A 23,371-nucleotide genomic window follows, 5' to 3' on the forward strand; every position below is an offset into this window, starting at 1 on the left:
TAACATAAGCTACTTACATTGGAACATTGAGTGCAGCACAGACCGTTCTCACAGACCCCTCTCCTTGGTCTCTAATGATTCTGACCACACGTTCCACGGCCATGAAAGAGGAGTTCCATCGAGTTGAATTAGGCTGTACAAAATGAAGCTTACAGTGTTTCTCTATAAGCTCTGCATTTTGAGGAGACCTTGATGCTTTATTCCAGAGTGCCTGATACTTTGAAAAGGCTGATCTGGACAATTTCTTGTAAGCTTCTGTCTTATTAGCCCGATCAACATCGACTGTGGAAACTAAATTTAGTAAGTGGCATGCACACCGATGATGTTTCGGCAGCTGATACTGAAGCCCATCATCTTCCTCCAGAATGGCTTCCACATCCATGAATTCCACCTCCTCTTCATCATCAGATGCATTACAATCTTCTCCTACTACTTCTTCTTCGATTGTGCCTTCTGCAACTAACTCTTCATTGTTATTTTCGTCCTGCTGACCAAAGACACGGAACGCTTTGACGAAATTCGACCCTTTGTCTGTTGTAGTTCTAACAACCTTTAGACTTATTTCATACTCTGCATGAATGTCGGTCAAAACAGCTGCCAAGGCATCGAATGTGTGGGAGCCCCTTAGTTGACGGCAAGCAAGGGCAACTGAACGGCGTTCAAAACTGCAAGGATCGAGCCAGTGGGCTGTTACACCTAAAAAGCTCATTCTCCTGGCCGTCCAACAATCAGTAGTGGCAGTGACGTGCAGTGATGTCTTAAAGAGGCTAGGCACTGAGTTATGACAGCCAGATTACCTGATTTATTGTTTAAGCTAATAATACGTAATAACAGTGAACGTTACGCACAAGCGCAGCATATCAAGAAATGTACAAATCAGGATGTATATAGTGTATTCTCTCTCTCTCTCTCTCTCTCTCTCTCTCTCACGCACACACACACACAAGCGCACAGCCACATAGCCAATGTTTTCTTACTACCAATCAGTTTGAAATGATCGGATAATTTTTGGGCCCTTTTGCTGTACTAGTCCATCTAAGGCTGGCGTAGACCTCCCTCGTGCAATTAACTCATATTTGGAATTAAAATCGAGCTTGGAAAAATTTCTTAATTCTGTGATTACGGCCGCTGCTGTCATTTTGATTTTGAATTTGGCGGGGATTAGGCATGTACGCTACGCTAGCTGTGGTGTAATGACGTTAGCTACGCAAATGTCCAGGAATATCTCGATTTTAATTGGTCCATGTCTGATACGTAACGGAGATGATTACGGGCATAACATATTTACGTCAAAAGGCACAGCAGATTTGTGCTTTTTGCCGTACATGTTAAAGAATACAGGATCGAAGTGCGCATGCGCAGCATGGGTTTTCCGCTTGTGGTCTGCAATGAATGGACCTTAAAACACTGCTTATTCTACCATTTGTTTTCAGTTGATTATGCCTAACTGCTACATTTGTCATCATAACGTCTAAACAATTGGAATAACACCCATATTGCATATATAAATCACAAGAATAAAAAGTAAAAATATAAATACAAGTTTATTATTTAATAAACATTTTATTTTTGAATTTTGGCAGGGTAGGCAGTGTCTAGTTTGCCTACCCAGACCGCACGTCAGTGAGTAGTGGTGGCAATGTATGGTACCTTTTTCATTTCGTTCTTGAGACGTTCTTTCATTTTAGATGTAGCTGAATCAATCTTGCGCCGCACAGTTGTGCGGGACATGACGGCACTACTCGGTTGTAATTCTACAATAAGGTCTTGTAAGGATGGTTTCTCAACCAGGGAGAAGGGCTGGAGACCTTGAACGATGAAGCGGGGGATAGCCCGATCAACCGTCTTCTGAGACACCTGCTTGGTCTCCAGCAGCTTCAGTTGCTTCGCCTTGAAGCCTGTTCCACCTTCTGATGGCCTCTTGCAGGCTGTTGAAGTCAGTTGACAGTATTCCTCCAGATGTGTCTCATGCCTTCTCTGTAAAACACAGTATATTATTTCAGTTTACATAAACTAATAAATATTAGAAAAGATACCCATCATGTAGTCTACATAGCAGTATTATTAACCCTCTGGTCCTCTTTGTTTAGGGGTCACACTTGGCTTCTTCCGGTCTAAAGTGACCGAAGCCTTAAAATGTAACTTTTTTCCCCAGGAAAACCAATGTAATATATTCTTGTTCAATAATATTTTTTGATTATTATTTTGAATTTTTAAAGATTTCTATGTTACTATGCAATAATTATACAATTTTTATGAGCTATTTTTTCCATTAGAATTAATATATGTTTTAATTTTTTTAATAAATGCAACATTTCACATAAAAAATAGAGTGCAGGCCTTTAAAAAAATAATTTTGAAGTGAGAAAAGCACCATCCAGTGGTGTTAAAAAATATAAATGTGTGTAATGTCCTGTAACCGCCCATAGACTATACTATAGCTCCCTATATAAATACATAATGAGGCTTTTTAATTCGCCTTGTTTTTTTTTAGACATGATTTCTCAATTTTATTTATTTATTTATTTATTTATTTTTTTTTTTTTATATATATATTTAGACATTCTAATAGACTACTTTTTGATATTTATGTTAGATAAGTATCAGGTTTTGCATTGTGATTACAATCAAACAATAACATTTGGTTAGAAAGGGAACACAATGCAAGCATTTTTGTTACTCAGTATTTGATAATTAAAAAATCTAACAAAATAAGGGATGGATAGTGATAATTCAAAACACTTTATACAGACATTTTGGAATTAATTGGTATTTTATTCAGTTTAATTCTATAAATGGTAATACAACTTCAGAAGGGAACAGCAATTATGATCTAACAGTAAAAACATAATAAAATAACATAACAGCAAACAATCATTATCAAACTGTAGGTTAAAAAAAAGAGTAATAAAAATGTAATAATAATAATAAATATTATTTTAACTATATACATACAAACTGTAATTATTTTATGTAGTGTTGCATATGCAACAGATATCAGGAACACCTATTAGGCTAAAATAAGAGCAAACACAATAATTATTTGTGTGTGTGTGTGTGTGTGTGTGTGTGTGTGTGTGTGTGTGTGTGTGTATGTGTGAGCGTGTATTTATCACTTTGTGGGGACCAAATGTCCCCATAAGGATAGTAAAACCCGAAATGTTTGACCTTGTGGGGACATTTTGTCGGTCCCCATGAGGAAAACAGCTTATAAATCATACTAAATTATGTTTTTGAAAATGTAAAAATGCAGAATGTTTTCTGTGAGGGTTAGGTTTAGGGGTAGGGTTAGGTTTAGGGGATAGAATATAAAGTTTGTACAGTATAAAAACCATTATGTCTATGGAAAGTCCCCATAAAACATGGAAACACAACATGTGTGTGTGTGTGTGTGTGTGTGTGTGTGTGTGTGTGTGTGTGTGTGTGTGTGTGTGTGTGCGTGTATTTATCACTTTGTGGGGACCAAATGTCCCCATAAGGATAGTAAAACCTGAAATTTTTGACCTTGTGGGGACATTTTGTCGGTCCCCATGAGGAAAACAGCTTATAAATCATACTAAATTATGTTTTTTGAAAATGTAAAAATGCAGAAAGTTTTCTGTGAGGGTTAGGTTTAGGGGTAGGGTTAGGTTTAGGGGATAGAATATAAAGTTTGTACAGTATAAAAACCATTATGTCTATGGAAAGTCCCCATAAAACATGGAAACACAACATGTGTGTGTGTGTGTGTGTGTGTGTGTGTGTGTGTGTGTGTGTGTGTGTGTGTGCGCGCGCGCATTTTTGACCGAAGAGGACCAGAGGGTTAATTATGAAGTGCTGGTTGTTCATAATTTTCCAATGGCTCCAGACTAACTTTTTAAATTGGTTTTACTGGTGCAACTAACTTTAATTTACGTGGACCAGCAAAGTATTTAGGTGCTTCTGACATTCTAACAAGTGCTGCAATATTAGGTCAGGCAAATACAAGACTTTGGGTAGCATATCTCTCATGTATTTAAATACAATTGTAGGCTACAGCAATTTTTTATGGTATAACAAGACAGGTATAAGTACACTCAAGAGCGTTCCCCCACTTGAATAGGCATTTAAGCCTTACAGTTCAACAAACACTATTGTAATCCTGTCTAGGCCAGCTGAACTTATTTTTTTTAAAAAAACAAATAGCCCCTGTAGGGCTTGCTCTAGTTATTCGCTCTCGTGAAATAAGTGAGCTGAAATGCCCTGCTTGCAACTAGCAAAGCCTACGACTGAACTAATTAGGCTTTTACATTTTTTGCATGTAAAAAAGACGTTTCGTACTCGAGCTCAGACTAGAAAATATACATTGTATGCTCTCTCTATTTGTCAGGGGCATCAAAACATGAATCTGAAAGGACTTCAGTTGATTATATATGTTACACGATTAGCTTGCCTCAGCTTATGCTATTGTCAGGCCAAAGTTAGCCATCTGAATGTCTAGCTACAGCTGGCAAATTGGCGGGTGCATGTGGCTTCGACTAACGCAGAGCCGGATTATCCATAAGGGCACTTGGGCCAGTGCCCAGGGGCACCAACCATTCACAACCACTAGGGGGCACCACATGACACAAGCTTTAAAAATATTTTTCGTAAATTGTTATATTATTAACTTGAAATTCTTGAAAGACCATACATAACTTGTTTATGAACACTAATTTAATAATAATAATAATAATAATAATAAATTATAAATAAATGAAGATTACATGACCACTATCACTCCCCCCCTCCCCAATCTGTCACAGTTGATTTGGTCCACAACAATTACGCGCAAATGTGTCATTTTTTAACGGCTACTACAGAAAATGAATCAAAATCCAAAATGGACAGACGGCAATTGAGTGGTTTCAGCAAAAGAAGATTAAAGAAAGAGAAGGATGCTAGACGCTTAGCTACAATAACAAATGTTCCAGGGATCGACAAATTTTTTGTTAAATCACTAGTTTTTGGGAGAACACGGGAATTGCAGACACCAGCAGCACTAAGTCTGACACCGCTGGCGCTGCTAGCGGGGAGATGCAGCAGCTGCTAATGTTAGTCATCGCGTCGGCGATGACCGCCAGGCTGAATGAGGATATTCTCCTTGTCCTTGGGGAGACAGGAGCGAGGAAGACTCGGGTGAGGAAGAGGACATTAATGAAGATAAATATTAGGGGTGGGACGGTACATTTAAGTTATTCAGTATTGAACCGAAACGGTACGGGCGCCACGCCTCGGTGCACGAATTTACACGGAGAATACACGGTATAAAAATAAATAAAACTAAATAGCGATACATATCGCTCTATTTCGCATAATGAACAGTCTGATCAAGATTGCAATGCTGGAGTGTGTGTGTGTTTGTGTGTGCGCGCGCGTGATCGAACTTTCTTTTTGGGGGGGGGGGCTTTTGAGGTATAGTGCCCAGGGGCACCACACTGTCTTGATACGGCCCTCGAACGTAACCGAGAATGTAAAAGCTGCATTATCGCAGCTAGCCAATCATTTAGTGCACTTTTCTGTAGCTAATAGAATCTAGCTTAGAAATGTAAGGAAGTTTATTTTAATGTACGTACCTTGACATGCTTCCGCAAGTTGGAGGATGAATTTTTGTAGGCGGTGATGAAGTTCTGTTTTGGCAAACACAGCAAACGCCTGAAGCGAAAACTATCAGACAATTGTTCAGAAAATTGAAATAGTCTGGCGAGGTGGGGCCACGGGTTGGCACATTCCCGGGATGGACCTGCTGCATCTTCATCCATTGTTTCGTCCATCTCTAAATAAATCTGACCATGGAGTTGACTTTGGCGGAAAGCTGAAGGTGATTGCTGATAGGCTGTCCTAATCAGTGGCGCCTGCACAATCCAATCACGTTTGAGAGGGAAACAACAAATTGAGGGTTTCCGAGATTTTTCTTTTTTCCTTTATTTTTTATTTAAATTTTTTAGAAGTAGTAACGGGTACTCACGGTTATGGATAGAAATGTAGTGGAGTAAAGAGTACAATATTTGCCTCTCAAATGTACTTGAGTAAAGTCATGAGTACTCCCCAAAAATTATACTTGAGTAAAGTACAGATCCCTCAAAATTGTACTTAAGTACTGTATTCAAGTAAATGTACTCCGTTACTGTCCGGCTCTGGAGGGCAGTTACTGAGATTAAGTGAGTAGCATTCAGCTGGTCACGTGATTCTAACATGGCTGCCCCCATGACGCACCCCTTCTCTATGTAGAAGAAAAGAGCTTTTATAAGGTTACTGATATGATTGAACCTTTTATCTCACATAAGTGGTCATGATTTTATTCATATGTTTCAATATTACCATGAATTTCTTTAAAAGTCAAACTTCTAAAATGACGAACAAATTGCTGAGTGCATCTTTAAAGCTGAATATGTGTTACTTTTACTGTGTTCAAATAGTTTCTGCTATCCCAGTTTAATATGCAGAGAGAGACAACTATAAGTAAGCCATTCATAGGTTAATTTTCTCGAAAACTGTAGCACTTTGACAATTGCTCTGTTTATTTTGAGAAACACGCTTATAATCTCAACACATGGCATGAGTTGGGGACTGGACTATCTCTTTGTTTGGCCAATGGCAGATGGGGGGCATATCCAGAAAGCTGTTTTGAAAACAAATGTAATTTTTGCAATATCGTTTGGTGGAGCTAGTGGCGCAGACATTACACACCTCAGCTTTTAGACTCAAGGGGCACATTTACTTAATGTAAGAAGCACAATGAAGCACATATTGTGGGTTAGAATTTCTCAGTTAACCCCTGCTGGTAGATGTTGTAACTCCACCATCTGGCTGCAAAAAGCATCTTTCTCTACTGACAGCCAGTCAAAGGTAGCAATGTATTCTGACAAAATATTTTTGTTTGCAAGAAAGCTGTCATTTTAGTGCAATTTATTATATGAAAAACAACACTTTAAAAATGTATGCAATCAATCATGCCCCCAACCCGTACTTAAATTCCGTCATTTGGAATGTTCCTGCCTGTGGAGTAATTCAAGCTTGATATACCACCTTGATGTTTCTGCAAATCTATGGCAGTACAGGGCAGTCAGTGTAACTCCAGCTGTACAGGCAGTGCACCTCGTCAAACCAACAAGAGCAGGCAGCACAGTCTTCCACAGATAAAACGCTCTTGAACTCAAAAACTGAATGCAGGGATCTTGAAATGCATTTTTTTATGTTTTAAACTTTAGTACATTTAAAGGGATAGTTCACCCAAAAATTTTAATTCTCTCATTATTTACTCACCCTCATGCCATCCCAGATGTGTATGACTTTTAGAAGGATATTTATGTTCTGTAGGTCAAAATAATGCAAGTGAATGTGACCAAAACTTTGAAGATCCAAAAAGCACATAAAGGCAGCATTAAAGTAATCCACAAGACTCCAGTGGTCAAGATCTTTAGAAGTGATATGGGTGAGAAACAACAATACTTAATTCCTTTTTACTATTAATTCTCCTCCCTGCCCAGTAGGTGGCGTTATGCATAAAGCTAAGGAAGAAGAATGTAAAAGTTAAATTGAAAATGTAACCCTTAATCAGGCAAGAGTGGAAAATGATTAGCAAAAAATCAATTCATGTCACTTTTTATATCATTTGGATTTAAGTAAAACATATCCAAAGGAATTTTTATATATTTGATCTATTTTGGATTTTATGAGTTGTATCTACCAGGATACATTGTCCTATTAAGGTACAAAATTCAAAATCTTCAATATTTCTGTTTTATTTGATGCAAAAAAATGTTTACAACATATCTTACACGTGTGTGTGTGTGTGTGTGTGTGTGTGTGTGTGTGTGTGTGTGTGTGTGTGTGTGTGTGTGAGAGAGAGAGAGAGAGGGTGTGTGAGTGTGTGAGAGAGCGTGTGTGTGAGAGAGCATATGTGTAATAGAGCATGTGTGTGTGAGAGAGTGTATGTGAGTGACCGTATCTGAGATTCCCCTTCTGTCGCTCTCTCCACGTTGTGTCAGAGAAGCGACACTAGGGGTCTCTCTTGAGCGCCGATATTCACCTCTGGACTATGAAAAAAGGCCAATGAGAGTTGGCAACCAGTATTTGCATGTCCCGCCCCTGGACATACGGGTATTTAAGCGGCGCAAATACGGGAGTTCATTCAGAAAATTTCTTCGGAGCCGATGGTCGTGTCTGCAACTGCTGCGTGTACACACCGATTTCCTGCTATCCCTCTGCTGCATGCTGTTGGATTCTACGGCGCACAACAGTGGCTTTCTCCTGTTTGCACGGCTGTGCATTCCTGCCCCTGGGCGCATCGACAGTGCAGATTAAAAAACTCTCACGAGTTTTTTCCCTAAAAGAGTGATTTTATTTAAAAGAGTAATTTCCTCTAAAAGAGCAAAACACAGCGGCGTTGAACGTCCTTTTAAGGACGCGTCTTTATAAAGATGCCTTTCCGCCCCTGTGTTGTTTCTGGATGCGGTAGAGTGCTCTCCGCTTCCGACGGCCACAGGCGCTGTCTCGTGTGTCTGGGTAGCGATCACACCGAGGCTGCGTTTGTGGATGGTTCATGTTCTCACTGCGAGAACATGACCATGACAACGTTGCGGTCGCGGCTTGCTTACAACCGTGAGCAAGCCACTCCAGCCGCCCCCCGTGTCGCTCCTTCTTCCCACGGGATTGAGGACGATGCGGCTGGCGATGGAGGCGATTTGGGGATGGCAGCGGGTGCAGCTCCGCCGGGTACGCCCCCTCGGACCACCCGCATCCCGACACGCTCGTTGATTCCCGTCCGTGCTCGAGGCAGTGGTGACTTGCCTCACAGCCAGTCTGCCGACCCTCTTGCGATGGAAGCAGATGAGCTCGCCGCGGCATCGGAGGGCGTGTTATCTGATGCTGAGGACTCCCCTGGCCTGCCGCTTTCGGGCTTGCACGCCCAGGCTGAGGCTGACGCACAGATGACCGACATGCTTTCCCGGGCAGCCAACAGCATGGGCTTGGATTGGAACCCTCCATCCTCCCCACAACCATCACGGCTGGACGACTGGTTCCTGGGGTTTGGGCGTCGCTCACAGCCTCGCCCCCCTGGTCCCGTTTTTCCCGGAAGTGCATGACGAGCTGACGTCTTCGTGGAGAGCACCCCTCTCCACTCGTCACATCGCCACAGGCTCGTCCGCCCTCGCCACCCTCGACGGTGGAGCGCGCCATGGGTACGAGGCGATTCCCCAGGTGGATAGGGCGGTTGCGATCCATCTATGCCCCGGTACCCCTACCTGGCGAGGTCGCCCATACTTCCTTCCCGGACCTGTAGAGCAACCTCCTCGCTGACAGCGAAGGCGACCGACCTCGCCCTGAGAGCGACGAAGGTCACAGCGCAAGTGCTTGGGCAGGCGATGGCCACGCTAGTGGTCCAGGAACGTCAACTGTGGCTGAACATGGTCCAGATGCGTGAAGCCGACAAGACTCGCTTCCTCAACGCCCCTGTCTCCCAGTTCGGCCTCTTCGGCGACACCGTCGAGGACTTTGCCCAGCAGTTCTCCACGGTGAAGAAGCAGACGGAGGCCATCTCTCACATCATGCCTCGCCGCAAGCCTGCCGCCACGGCCCATGCCCCGTCTGCTCGCCGAGGGCGTCCTCCCATGGCCAGAAGGCAAGCTCCTGCTCCGCCTCAACCCGGGCCCAGCTCTCAGCCCCAGCGTCGAGCAAACCGCGGGAAGCGCACGCCCCCTGTCTCACGGAACCCCTCGAGGACCCGGAAGGCTCCCAGGCGCTCCTGAGACAACGCACCCAGAGCCCAAGATGTTAGCTCCGGAGGTGGTAAGACCACTCCGTCCCCCGGTGGAGGGCCGGGAGGAGAATCCTTTGTTTTTTCATTTGCCGCACCCCCTAACACGGGCTGCGGTACCCAAATTCTCAATAAAAGAGCTATTTCCTTTGTCTCTGGGGCACATGGCCCGCAAATGCCGTTCTCACGGCATATGGCATCCTCCGCGGCAGACTCGAGTACCGAGACGAGCATGGTGCCGCAGCATGCACAACATAAAAGTTACCTCTGCCTGCCGCCAAACTTTCAAACCCTGGACAGACCTCTGCTTTCTAAGGGCAGGAGTACCCTTGCAGCAGGTGTCCCGACGCGTTCTGGTCACAACCGACGCCTCCAAATTGGGTTGGGCGCCAGTATGCAACGGGCGCAGAGCCGCAGGCCGGTGGAACCGAGGTCCGCTGCGCTGGCACATCAACTGCCTAGAGCTGCTGGCTGTTTTTCTGGCCCTGCAGAAGTTTCTCCCGTTAATCTGAACAAACACATCCTAGTCAGGACAGACAGCACCACGGTCGTAGCCTACATAAACCGCCAAGGTGGAGTACGCTCCCTCCACATGTCACAGCTCGCCCGTCGTCTCCTCCTTTGGAGTCAGCAGCGACTCAAGTCACTGTGCGCCACTCACATCCCCGGCAACCTCAATGTGATAGCGGACGCGCTGTCAAGACAAAGCTTGCCTGGCAGAGAGTGGAGGCTCCACCCCCAGTCGGTCCAGCTGATTTGGGACTGGTTCGGCAAGGCGCAGGCAGACCTGTTTGCCTCCCAAGAAACCTCCCACTGCCCGCTCTGGTATGCCCGGACAGAGGATACCCTCGGGGCAGACGCGTTGGCACACAGCTGGCCGGCGGGGCTGCGCAAGTACGCATTCCCCCAGTGAGCCTTCTTGCACAGGTGCTATGCAAGGTCAGGGAGGACGAGGAGCAAGTCATTCTGGTAGCCCCTTACTGGCCCACCCAGACTTGGTTTTCGGACCTCACGCTCCTCACGACAGCCCCTCCCTGGCGAATTCCCCTGAGGAAGGACCTTCTTTTTCAGGGACGGGGCACGCTCTGGCACCCGCACCCAGACCTCTGGAACCTCCACGTCTGGCCCTTGGACGGGATGCGGAAGATCTAGCCGGCCTACCACCGACCGTCATAGATACAATCAACCAAGCCAGAGCCCCCTCTACCAGGCATCTCTACGCTCTAAAGTGGCGTCTGTTCGTGGACTGGTGTTCTTCCCGAGCCGAAGACCCGCAGAAGTGTGCAGTTAGGTCAGTGCTCGTGTTTCTTCAGGAGAGGCTGGAGAGGAGGCTGTCCCCCTCCACCCTCAAGGTGTATGTCACCGCGGCGAACGCGGCCCACCACGACACGGTAGACGGCAAGTCTCTTGGTAAGCATGACTTAATCGTCAGGTTCCTAAAAGGTGCCCGGAGGATAACTCCCTCCCGGCCTAACCTGTTCCCCTCCTGGGATCTCTCGGTCATCCTTACGGGACTCCAGAGACCCCCCTTCAAGCCGCTTGACTCAGCTGGACTCAGGGCCCTCTCTCTCAAGACTGCCCTGCTGATCGCGCTCGCTTCCATCAAGAGGTTCGGGGACCTGCATGCGTTCTCTGTTAGCGACGCTTGCCTGGAGTTCGGTCCGGCAGATACTTTCGTGATCCTAAGACTGCGACCAGGCTATGTGCCCAAGGTTCCTACCAAGGTTCCTACCACATCCTTCAGGGATCAGGTGGTGAACCTGCAAGCGCTGCCCCGGGAGGAGGCAGACCCAGCCCTTTCACTGCTGTGTCCAGTACGTGCCTTACGTATTTATCTGGACCGCACACAGAGCACCAGACGCTCTGAACAGCTCTTCGTCTGCTTTGGGGGACAGCAGAAAGGGAACACTGTCTCCAAGCAGAGACTCGCCCACTGGGTTGTCGACGCCATTTCCCTGGCTTATCACACCCAGGCCGTGCCCCCCCCTTGCGGGTCCGAGCTCACTCCACCAGGAGTGTTGCGTCCTCATGGGCACTGGCTAGGGGCACTGCCCTAGCAGACATTTGTAGAGCAGCGGGCTGGGCAACACCTAACACTTTTGCAAGATTCTACAATCTCCGAGTTGAGTCAGTATCGTCCCGTTATTTCTCAGGTACCGAGCCCGTAGAACTCGGTAGCACGCCCACGATCTGACCGGGTGAACCGCTTGCACCTAGCGCCCTTCCCCCTAACCAGGGGAAACAGTGCGCCTTCATTCCCAGGAGATCTCAGGTTTGGGACACTGGTCGCTTCCTCCCTAGCCCTCGTGGGTCGCAGTTCAGCGGAGGAACTCGCTGACCCAAGCCACTGCGGGTACCACAAGCTACCCTGTACTGGTATAGGTGCTCCACAGGTAAGGCCTCCTTCAGTACTCCCCTGTGTGTAATACCACGGTTCTGTCCCTCTGGCTGAGCCGGACTCCGTGTTTTCCTTAGGCAGTCATGGCTGCTTTGGTTGCCGTGCTGTATGTTCCCCCCTCTATGAGGTTGGATCCACCACCGCACCAACTTTTCCACACAGGCCCTAAGCAGGCCTCTGATGGTTTTGCCACTTAAACTTGCCTCCCTCTCCGGGTAGGCAGGCCTCCCGCAGGGTCTTCTCCACCCTGAATAAGGGCTAAGACCCCCTTCCCTCAATGCGTGTAAGGGCCCCGGCCTTAGTTGCTCTATGCGAGAAACATAGAGAGAAAAGAGGCCCGGCCAGGCTTGGCCCGTGCCCAGGTTGGCGGCCAGCACCTTGTTCCCCCCCTCCAGGGTAACGATAAGGAATCCTGATGGCTTAAATGGGGCATGGGGTACGTGCAGCCTGATACAGTTGGTCGTCCTGCACGTAAGAATACCTGCTCGCTCCTGTATCAGCAGTTCACGTACACGGCTCAGGGTACATGCAGCCTGATACAGTTGGTCGTCCTGCAGGTAAGAATACCTGCTCGCTCCTGTATCAGCAGTTCACGTACACGGCTCAGCGCATGGCACTTTTATAAGTGGACCCCTAGTGTCGCTTCTCTGACACAACGTGGAGAGAGCGACAGAAGGGGAACGTCTGGGTTACGTATGTAACCCCCGTTCCCCGATGGAGGGAACGAGACGTTGTGTCTCCCCTGCCACGTCGCTGAGCCGAGCCACTGTTGTGGCCGGACCATTTCCGGCTCCTCAGAAAAATCCTGAATGAACTCCCGTATTTGCGCCGCTTAAATACCCGTATGTCCGGGGGCGGGACATGCAAATACTGGTTGCCAACTCTCATTGGCCTTTTTTCATAGTCCAGAGGTGAATATCGGCGCTCAAGAGAGACCCCTAGTGTCGCTTCTCTGACACAACGTCTCGTTCCCTCCATCGGGGAACGGGGGTTACATACGTAACCCAGACGTTGCGTGTGTGTGAGAGTGTGTGTTTGAGTGTGTTTGCATTTATCAGCATATCACGTAATTAACTTGATAACGTATAAATCACAAATATTTAATTATAGTATAGTAGATACTAACCCTAACCAGAGATTAATTTTTTTGGAGGGCTCTCAAAAGCATAAAACATACTTCCATATTTTTTCCTGTCTAAGGCAGCAAAGGTTTGGCTAAATAGGATTTGTTATAGGATTGAAATGTATGAGATTGATTGTGATTCTCTTATCTTGATCTAGGCCTGCAAACATCTTATAGCCAGAATAACCAGTTAGGCCAGGAGGCCCGTTCCCCTGACTGCCACGTCAAACCCATCTATGAGGACAGAACCTTTCAGAACCCTCTGTACCAGACCCCAACTCACGGGTCCCAGAGCGCTCTCTCCAGAAACAATATAGGTATGTGCTGGATTTCATTCATGCATATCTTTGCTAACTCAATATATGAGACGTTCACCCAGTGTTAAAGAAGCCACGAAACAATTGTCATTCCTGCGTTGATGTATTTCATATTGAAAGTTGTAATTGGGGCGAGAAGGGCTTTAATCAGAACCAATCTATATTCTCTCACTCAGGGTTTGATACTTTACAAAGGACCTCTAGCCAGTGCAGTACTCTGAGGTGCCAGAGAGGGATATTCTCCATGAGCTCCATGGCAACACACTCTGACACCTATCGCCCCGCCCACTACAGTCAAACTGAGTCAAACTACAGCAGACAAGCGGCTGCTGTCAACAACGCTGTCACAAGATCTCCTTCCATAGACAGCGTTCACAAAGATCCCAGGTGATTCCACAAACTGAGTATTACGCTTGGCTAGTCATTGCGTTTAATTCATGGAGACTGTGATTTGTGGTCAGATAACCTGGCTTGTAAATTAACTCAGCAAGTTTTTTCCCTTATGGCTACATGATTCTAATTAGTTAATTTATTATTTTCAATGTTTGCACATATGAATTTTTATAATATAGTCATATTTATAGGTGTATATTTATTTTGCAGACAGAACAAGGGCTTGAAAAAAATATAAACCACATCGCCTGCATGCTCATTCACATTTGCAGTGCATATTTTAATGAGAAATGGGATTGAAAAAAAATAAAAGCTGGACTTACTAAATATGTTTAGTTGTTAGTCCTCATGCTAACATGTAAACACTGTAATGTTTATGAGGGAAAATAAAGATTGGAATATTTATTAAAATCTGCAAACATTAATTTGTCAAATGTGAGACGTTCTCATTAATTTGTTTGTGCTTGCCATCTGTATTCTGTATGTGTGTGGGGGGGCTAGAGAGTTTTCCTGGAGAGACCCCGAGCTGCCAGAGGTGATTCGGATGCTGCAGCATCATTTCCCTTCTGTTCAAGCCAATGCTGCAGCGTATATACAGCATCTGTGCTACGGACACAACCGCATAAAGGGAGAGGTATGATGATGATACTCTTATAACACGTTTACCTCCATATGTAAATTTCCCACTTCCTTTTGACTTTTGGTTGTTTTCAAATCAATAAACACATTTTGTAGATTAACTCTAACCAAAGGCCTAACCCTAAAATACAACTTTAACATTTTTAGAATTGAATAAAGGAATTATTTAGTCACTTTATTACAATTTTATTTTTCATTTTGTTGATGTTCTTTCAGATTTAGCTAACTTCTGCTGAAAAGGCCTCTGTAAAAGGCTGTTCACACAGGATGTGTTTTTGCATACCTTCTGTGCTTGTTTGTGCAAAACTCGTCAAATAGCATGCTCGAAAAGAACAAAAATTATGGTCATAAATAAATTAACCCAGAAGTCTGTTGTCACGAACCCCGCTCCTCTGCTCCATCTCCGCGTTCGCGAGCATGCACACATGCACTCCGCGAGCGTGCTCGCTTCTCGCTTCCCGCTGCCTCGCTCCGCCCCCTGGAGCTCGTACGCTCTGTTTCCTCCCTCGCGAGCTCACACGCTCGTTCTGCTATTACGAGCTCTCGCTCGTAAACTCTCTCCCCTCTGACTCACATGCTGGCTTCTCACGCGCTTCCAATCTGCCAGAACAATATGACCACCTGCACTCACGCGCTTCTTATCCCCACACATTAGTTACACCTGCCACAGTCCCAATCACCTGTCATTGTTCACACCTGCACTCGCCCCTATATAACTCACTAGCCTTTCGTTTGTTTAGTGTTGGTTATTGTATTTAGATTCCCGTGTTTTGGCCCCCGCTAGTCTCATCTAGTTTTGCCCCCGCTAGTCTCATCTAGTTTTGCCCCCGCTAGTCTCATCTAGTTTTGCCCCTTCTAGTTTCGACCTCCCTCCTCTTGATTATCCTCTTAGCTTGCCAACTCGTTCCCCTGTCTTCGTTCCCACTCGCGCCATAGTTGTTAACTGTTTTCCCCCTTCGACCTCCACTATCGTTGACCACTCTCTCCCGGATTTGCCCCTTTACCCTTTCTGATTCCCCGGCTCCGACCTTACGCACCCCCTTGACCATTCTTCACTGGACTTGCCCCTTTTGAACTGTTGCCTGCTTTATGGATTAATAAAGCAGTCTTCCCCTCAACATTGTGACTGTCTCTTTTTGTGTGCGCGTTATATCTGTACGATTTTCTGGTGCAGAAATATGTGATTTGTTACTAGGTTGCTAGGGTAAGCCCATGTGGTTGCTATGCAGTTAGCAAGGTAATACAATACATGGCTCCTTTCCATCCTGAGTGAAATAAGTCAACCCGGAAGTCTGTACTGTTTTCTGGTGCAGAGATATGTGATTTGTTACTGGGTTGCTAGGGTAACCCCATCTGGTTGCTAGGAAGTTTCCATAGTGATACTAATGAAGTCTCCTTGCCATCCTGGTTGAAATAAATCAACCCAGAAGTCTGTACGATTTTCTGGTGCAGAAATATGTGATTTGTTACTCGGCTGCTAGGGTACTATGTGTAGTTGCTAGGGAGTGGCTTGGCAGCTGCCAATCATGAAATTCCAAAGGCTGCTTGTCAGTATGAATGATATAAACCAACTCCCATGCCTCTGTGACATTCAGAATGGAAGATATCCCTCTATGGATTTTGGTTGCTAAGGTGCTCGACAATGGTTGCTAGTGAGGGGCTAGGAAGTGTTGAGGTGATTCATGTTTGGCTGTTTGCTGCCCCGAGTCAAACGAGACCACCCTTGTGTTTCTATGACACTTCTATCCGGAGATATCCATTTGATCTCTTTCATTAGAAGTCTATGGGACTTGTTGCTAAGGTGCTGTAAATGGTTGCTAGGGTGTGGCTTGCTAGATTAAAAATGATCCTGAGAGACTGATTGGTCGTCTGAGTAAAATGAGGCAGGCCCCTTGTCTCTATGACACTGTGATCCAGAGCTATGTTTAATTAAAAATCCCTATTTCATGGGCCGTCCTACACCATTGTAAGTCAATGGGGGCAACTTTGGGCAGCTCCTGCCCCCCAGGGGTGCAACATTTACCCCATATTGAGGTATGCTCTTACAGAGCCTGCCAGCCTCTTCAAATGTGGCAAATCACACGTTTCTGCGAAATCCTCGCTCGGAGCTGTGACGCAGCAAATTTTGACGCAATGTTAAGTCTATGGGATTTTTCGGCTGCTTTTTTGCCCCTGGGGCAAACACCGTACCCCCGATCGCTTACAAAAGTCATAGCACACGTGTCCTCAATAGGCCGTTCGATTTGACACCTCATTCGTGGGTCTACGCCAAACGGTGCGGGACGAGTTAGGTGCTGAAGTTTTTTACGGAGATATAATAATAATAAACTAGATGGGTACATTTCCTGAAGAAAATGTGAGTGGTGCTTGCCGTGGCGAAACTCGTCAAACAGCATGCTGTAACTCGAAAAGAACAAAAATCACGGGCGTAAATAAATCAACCCGGAATTCTGTACGATTTTCTGGTGCAGAAATATGTGATTTGTTACTCGGTTGCTAGGATAAGCCCATGTGGTTGCTATGCAGTTACCAAGGTAATACAATACGTGGCTCCTTTCCATCCTGAGTGAAATAAGTCAACCCGAAGTCTCTACGTTTTTCCGATGCAGAGATATGTGATTTGTTACTCTGTTGCTAGGGTAACCCCATGTGGTTGATAGGCAGTTACCATAGTGATACTTATGAAGTGTCCTTGCCATCCTGATTGGAATAAATCAACCCAGAAGTCTCTCTGATTTTCTGGTGCAGAGATATAGTTGTAGCTAAACGGTTGCTAGGGTACTCTGTTTAGTTGCTAGGGAGTGGCTTGGCAGCTGCCAATCGTGAATCTTCAAAGGCTGCTTGTCAGTATGAGTGATATAAACCAACTCCCATGCCTCTGTGACATTCAGAATGGAAGATATGCCTCTATGGATTTTGGTTGCTAAGGTGCTCGACAATGGTTGCTAGGGAGGGGCTAGGAAGTGTTGAGGTGATTCATGATTGGCTGTTTGCTGCCCCGAGTCAAACGAGACCACCCTTGTGTTTCTATGACGCTTCTATCCGGAGATATCCCTTTGATGTCTTTCATTAGAAGTCTATGGGACTTGTTGCTAAGGTGCTTTAAATTGTTGTTAGGGCATGGCTTGATAGCTTCACAATGATCCCGAGAGACTGATTGGTCGTCTGAGTAAAATGAGCCCACCCCCTTGTCTGTACGACACTGTGATACAGAGCTATGTTCAGAGCCTGCCAGCCTCTTCAAATGTAGCAAATGATACGTTTCTGGGAAATCCTGGCTCGGAGCTGTGATGCGTCAAAGTTTGTCGCAATGTTAAGTCTATGGGATTTTTCGGCCGCTTTTTTGCCCCTGGGGCAAATACCATACCCCCGATCGCTTATAAAAGTCATAGCACACGTGTCCTCAATAGGCCGTTCGATTTGACACCTCATTCGTGGGTCTACGCCAAACGGTGCCGGACGAGTTAGGTGCCGAAGTTTTGTACGGAGATATAAAAATAAAAATAATAAGTATGTGAGATTACAATAGTGATGCTTTGCAAGCACCACTAATAATAGTTTAATGAAGAAATAAACCAAAAGACACAAACACACACACATAGGATGGTCAGCTGCCTGTAAACGTTCTCTCTCTGTCACACCAAAGTCTGCAGTCGGCCTTTATCCCTCTCAGAGGCTTGAATGGCCTGATAAGGGACCGGGTGTGTAAAACAACCCGGCCCCGCCCTCCGCCCTGTCATATGGTACTCTACTTTTTTTCAGGTAAAGCGCAACTTTACAATGCATGTAGGCATTATGACTAAAACTGAACATGTGCTTTGAAATTTGCAGACAAATCAGAAGTCAAGTCATTTTTATTTGTGTAGTGCCTTACACAACAAGTAGCTTTACAGGAAATCATGCATTAACAAAACAATTTAACTGTAATATCTATAAAGTCTTAGAGTCATCATTGTGTAGTTTAATTAAATATGATTGTAAATTGTGTATAAAAATTTTACAATTAAATAATAATTATATTTAGAACCCCTCTGAACAAGCTGAAGGTGACTGTGGCAAGGAACACAAAACTCCATAATAACACCATAAGAAAATTTTGCATAGTACATTTTATTGTAATTGGTTTGATGATCAAGCTCATCAAATGTGCAATATGTTTTTGCAAAGCTCTCAAAGAGTAGAATACAACTTATTTGTTTTACTTTTCGCTTTTTGCCTTTTCGCTTATAAATTCATGAAAAATAAACAGAACATAAATTATCACATACCATTACTTGGAGGACACGATTATCTTTAAAACGAGCTAACCCACAAAGCAATCAGATGCATAGATCATTAGAAGACCTACACGAAGCACAATGTGCACACTGCATCTTGCTATCTGACTACAAGCTTATTAGCTTTCCTGTATCAATTGATGTCATCGAAACTGCTGTAGAGTCATGGAACGCCAAACCAATAGTATTGGGTTCAGGTTGCTCCAACCAGTGGTGATAGTCCTCCATGTTTGGGTAGAGACTCATGTGATCAATCACTCTAATTACATATGGCCATGAGGAGATTGTGCCAAGTACATGATAGAGATTCAATGATGACTCAAATGGCACAGAATGAAACTCATTCTGTGACATGTCATTACCAAAATCATATCACCACATTATGCAAACCTTTAGTCACTGTTGCGTTTGCTTGTGCAATGAGTTCTCATGTAAAATTATTATGATGTATTTGTTTGGAGAGGGTTTTGGACATTTGGAGAAGTTTTTGGACACTTGGATAAATTATTTTTGTAATGCTATAACTTTTATTGCTTTGTTGTATCAACACAAAATGTTTTATCTGTTACAGGTGACATGATTGAAAATAAAGCCAAATCACTTTTTCAGAGCTCTTTATTTACACCATGAGATATATTATGTCAAATCAGCAGGGGAAAAAAATAAAGATTTTCGGCTCAACATTTTTGTGATTTTTCAGTTGTTTCTTAGGCTGAAAGTCTCAGAATCTATCATAATATATATCATTAAAAAATTTTATATAGTTTTCTTTAAAATTATACTAAACACTTGACCCTCCTTGTTATTTTTTTTATAAAATTTATTTTTTTTGTCAGGTTATAAGCTTTTAATTTTGGGTATGCCACTGAAACAGGAAATCTTAAAAAAAAAGTGTTTTCAAAAGCATATTTGTTTTTTCGTGGTTGGGGTGCCATGGGAAAAAGCACCATAAAGGGGTACCGTACTTAAAATAAATTTGGGAACCACTGGCCTTTAAACATGCCTTCTGCTTAATTCTATTTTTCTTTGTCTGTTTTTAACACAATAACATGTCCTGTGTGAATGCCCACTTAGACCAGCACTTCTAGAACTTCCATGCTTGTTCAGTCATGTTGGTTATTGGTTATTGCTGTTTTGGTACTGGACTACCTTTTGGACCAACATAGCCATGCTGTGCAAACTTCAATGGCCATCATGACCATTATGTGAAGTTGGTTGACCAAGGTTGCTGGTTAAGCTAGCTTAACAGCCAGCTGGGGACACTGGCATACCAGCATCCAAAACACAACATATGATGGTGACCATTCTTTCTGGTCTTTTCAGCAGGGTCTGGGGACAATTTAGCAATTTTGTCCCCAAAAATATAGCTATGTCAGAAACCCAAACGCACACACTCATAAACAAGCAGACACCTTGGACAAGAAACATAAACCTTGGACATACATCAGTAGACACACAAATGAAATTCTCACACCTCCACAGGTGTGTCGGCTGGGTGGGATCCGACACCTGGTGGATCTGCTTGACCACAAAACTCTGGAGGTTCAGCGAAATGCCTGCGGAGCTCTGAGGAATCTGGTGTTTGGAAAAGCCACTGATGATAATAAAGTGTGTGTGAGAAATGCCGGTGGAATCCCAGCATTGGTTCGTCTGTTGAGAAACACTCCAGACAAAGAAGTGCGAGAGCTCGTAACCGGTAAGTGTGCGTGTGTGTGAGGTTAGACGACTGTCTGACATGAGGGAGTATTTCTTTCTGCTCTCATTCTGAGCCTCATGACGAACTTCCACTTTGAAATACAGCATCTCACTACTTTCCGTTTATGTTTACAATGTGTCGTAGTTCCCTAAACTGCTTAAAATGAGTGTTCAGAATAAGATTTAAAGTACAGACATTTTCAGAGACAGGAGAAAAATATTCTGAACATTTCTGTGTACAGTTTTTTAAGCCCAAGTCAAGTTCCATTCTAAATTATCAAGTGTCTTTTAATTTCATGTTATACTAAAATTAATAGATCACCCCAAATTGAAAATTCTGTCATAATTTACTCATGTCATTCAAAAACCTGTATGTCTTCCGTGGAGCACCAAAATCGAAAAAAGGTAATTTTAAAGAATGTCCAAGCTGATCTCTTCCATACAACAAAAGTGGATGTTGATTCACATTATCAAGCTCCAAAAAGGAAAATAAAAAGCACCATAAAAGTAGTCCATACAACTTGCCTGGTATATCGCAAGTTTTTTGAAACCATACAATATTGTTGGATGAATAATATCCCAAAATACAAATCACAATTTTTGGCAAATTTGTCCCTCCACTTTAGCTCCAAATGTGGGCTTGTTAGTGCGTGCCAGGCCAGTTGCGTTCCCACTGTCACTTCCGGGGTTTCATTGTGCCTCCACGGGGCCAACGACCAATGGCCTTGCATTCCCACTGTCACTTACGGGGTTTCATCGTGCCTCCACGGGGCCAGCGACCAATTGCCTTTGGCCCGCCAATTACCATTGGGTCAACTGGGGATTGAGGCTGGATCAATGTCAAAGGCAGATTTTCGCTGAGTCAGGTCAGGGTAATAGAATTGACTTGAAGTCAAGTCGGAGAAAGCAATGGCTGGTAAACACTCCAAGCACATTTTACCATTTCTCCTCACACAGAGGTTTGTAGCAGACATTTAACCACAGATAAGCTTGAACCGCAAATGACAGAAGGTTGAAGGAGACAAGTAAAGGCTGTCAGTACAAACACTCTGAATTAAATAACTACATGCTTCAAACACTGCAATGCTCCATGTTTGAGAAAGGAGAGAGAGAGACCTAATAAATGCATGCATCACCTTGTTTTTATTAAATGTACATTTTAATCCCTATTTTGTGGCATTGTTTCATTGCTTAGCATATCAGTACAGTATATGTTGAAATGCAAATGCATAAGTTGAAGAGCTTTCAAAGATAATGGGTAATAAAGTTTGAGTTCTAAGTTTGAGTATATTTTAGCACAGTTGATTTATTAATACTGCTTAATTCTGCTCTGAGTCATTTTTTAAGACTGGTCAAAGTAAGAGAACAGCTAATGTATTTATAAATGAAACCCTATGGGACATTTCACCAAGTTCATGACTTATTGTTTTATTCAACTGACAGCCCTAAAAAGAGCAACAAACAGTAGAAATAATCTGCCTTCCTTTGAAACCTCTGCATGTAGGTGCGATGAACGCTGTAACTGGAAAAGCCTGAACCGCACTACATAGAATGCGGAAGCAGTTGTGCAAGTAGTATATTCTGTGTCAATGATCAAGTGATGGAGAAAGAACCTCTTAACAGTAATCATTTGTACAAAATAACCCAGATGGGACTTGTGATAAGCCACAGTCACACAACCCGCTTGGAATGAAACATCAGCATTTCCCCGGCGTCACTTTCCAGACAATTCGGATGAAGTATTACATTGACAATACCAGCGCCAAAAGCAAAGCAACTGCTTTGGCGTGAATTTCTGCTATTTAATTGCATTCCTATCTTTATACTGTGGAATGTTTTCTTTGGAAAATGTTAACAAAACATTATTGTTACATATCGTTTTCTTTTCCACAAAGGAACTAAATGCATTTTGACAGAAAAATAAGTATATGTAGAGTAAAATATTAGCACTTTCAAAATCTGTGATCAATCGTAATTAACTGTGAAAAATCATACGATTGATCACGATTAATTATTTTAATCAACTGACAGCGCTAATTTTAAATTGAGTTGATATCAATGCAGACAAACCTGTATGCATATTCTCTCCAAGCTAAGTAAAATCCTAAGGATTGCTGGATGGGCTCATGGAAATGTAAATTCCAAGTAATCTTCAAAAGCTTTCATGAGGTTTTCATGCATGCAGCAATATTTTCACATGCTCAGACACTTTTGTTAATGATCCTCACTCTGTGGGGTTTTGTTGCTTTCCCACTCTCATTTGACATTTTTAAGGAGCACACCTCTCAGTTTTTCTCTCTCATTTTATAATCGTTCTATGCTAAATTATCAAGTGTCTTTTAATTTCATGTTATGCTAAAATGAATAGATCACCCCAAAATGAAAATTCTGTCATAATTTACTCATGTCATTCAAAAACCTGTATGTCTTCCGTGGAGCACCAAAATTGAATAAGTTAAGTTTTAAAGAACGTCCAAGCTGATCTCTTCCATACAACAAAAGTGGATGTTGATTCACATTGTCAAGCGCCAAAAAGGAAAATAAAAAGCACCATAAAATTAGTCCATACAACTCGCCTGGTATATCTCAATTCTTTTGAAACCATAAAATATAGTGTTGTGTGAATAATATTCCAAAATACAAATCACAATTTTTGTCCCTCCACTTTAGCTCCAAATGTGGGCTTGTTAGTGAGTGCCAGGCCAGTTGCATTCCCACTGTCACTGGGTTTCATCGTGCCTCCAGGGGGCCAACGACCGATGGCCTTTGGTC

General features: G+C 43.8%; 1 protein-coding gene across 3 annotated transcripts in view; it reads left to right on the forward strand.

Moving 5' to 3' along the window:
* The window catches only part of LOC127647061 (plakophilin-4-like), a 77,942-nt gene that overhangs the window by 30,462 nt on the left and 24,109 nt on the right, over nucleotides 1-23,371 (forward strand). For all 3 annotated transcript variants that reach the window (XM_052131135.1, XM_052131136.1, XM_052131137.1), the window contains 4 exons: nucleotides 13,437-13,595; nucleotides 13,772-13,982; nucleotides 14,490-14,622; nucleotides 20,387-20,600. In XM_052131135.1, coding sequence (XP_051987095.1) covers nucleotides 13,437-13,595; nucleotides 13,772-13,982; nucleotides 14,490-14,622; nucleotides 20,387-20,600 — 717 coding nt within the window. The remainder of the gene's footprint in view (nucleotides 1-13,436; nucleotides 13,596-13,771; nucleotides 13,983-14,489; nucleotides 14,623-20,386; nucleotides 20,601-23,371) is intronic.

This window comes from Xyrauchen texanus, chromosome 7 (genome assembly GCF_025860055.1).
Source record: "Xyrauchen texanus isolate HMW12.3.18 chromosome 7, RBS_HiC_50CHRs, whole genome shotgun sequence".
NCBI lineage: Eukaryota > Metazoa > Chordata > Actinopteri > Cypriniformes > Catostomidae > Xyrauchen > Xyrauchen texanus.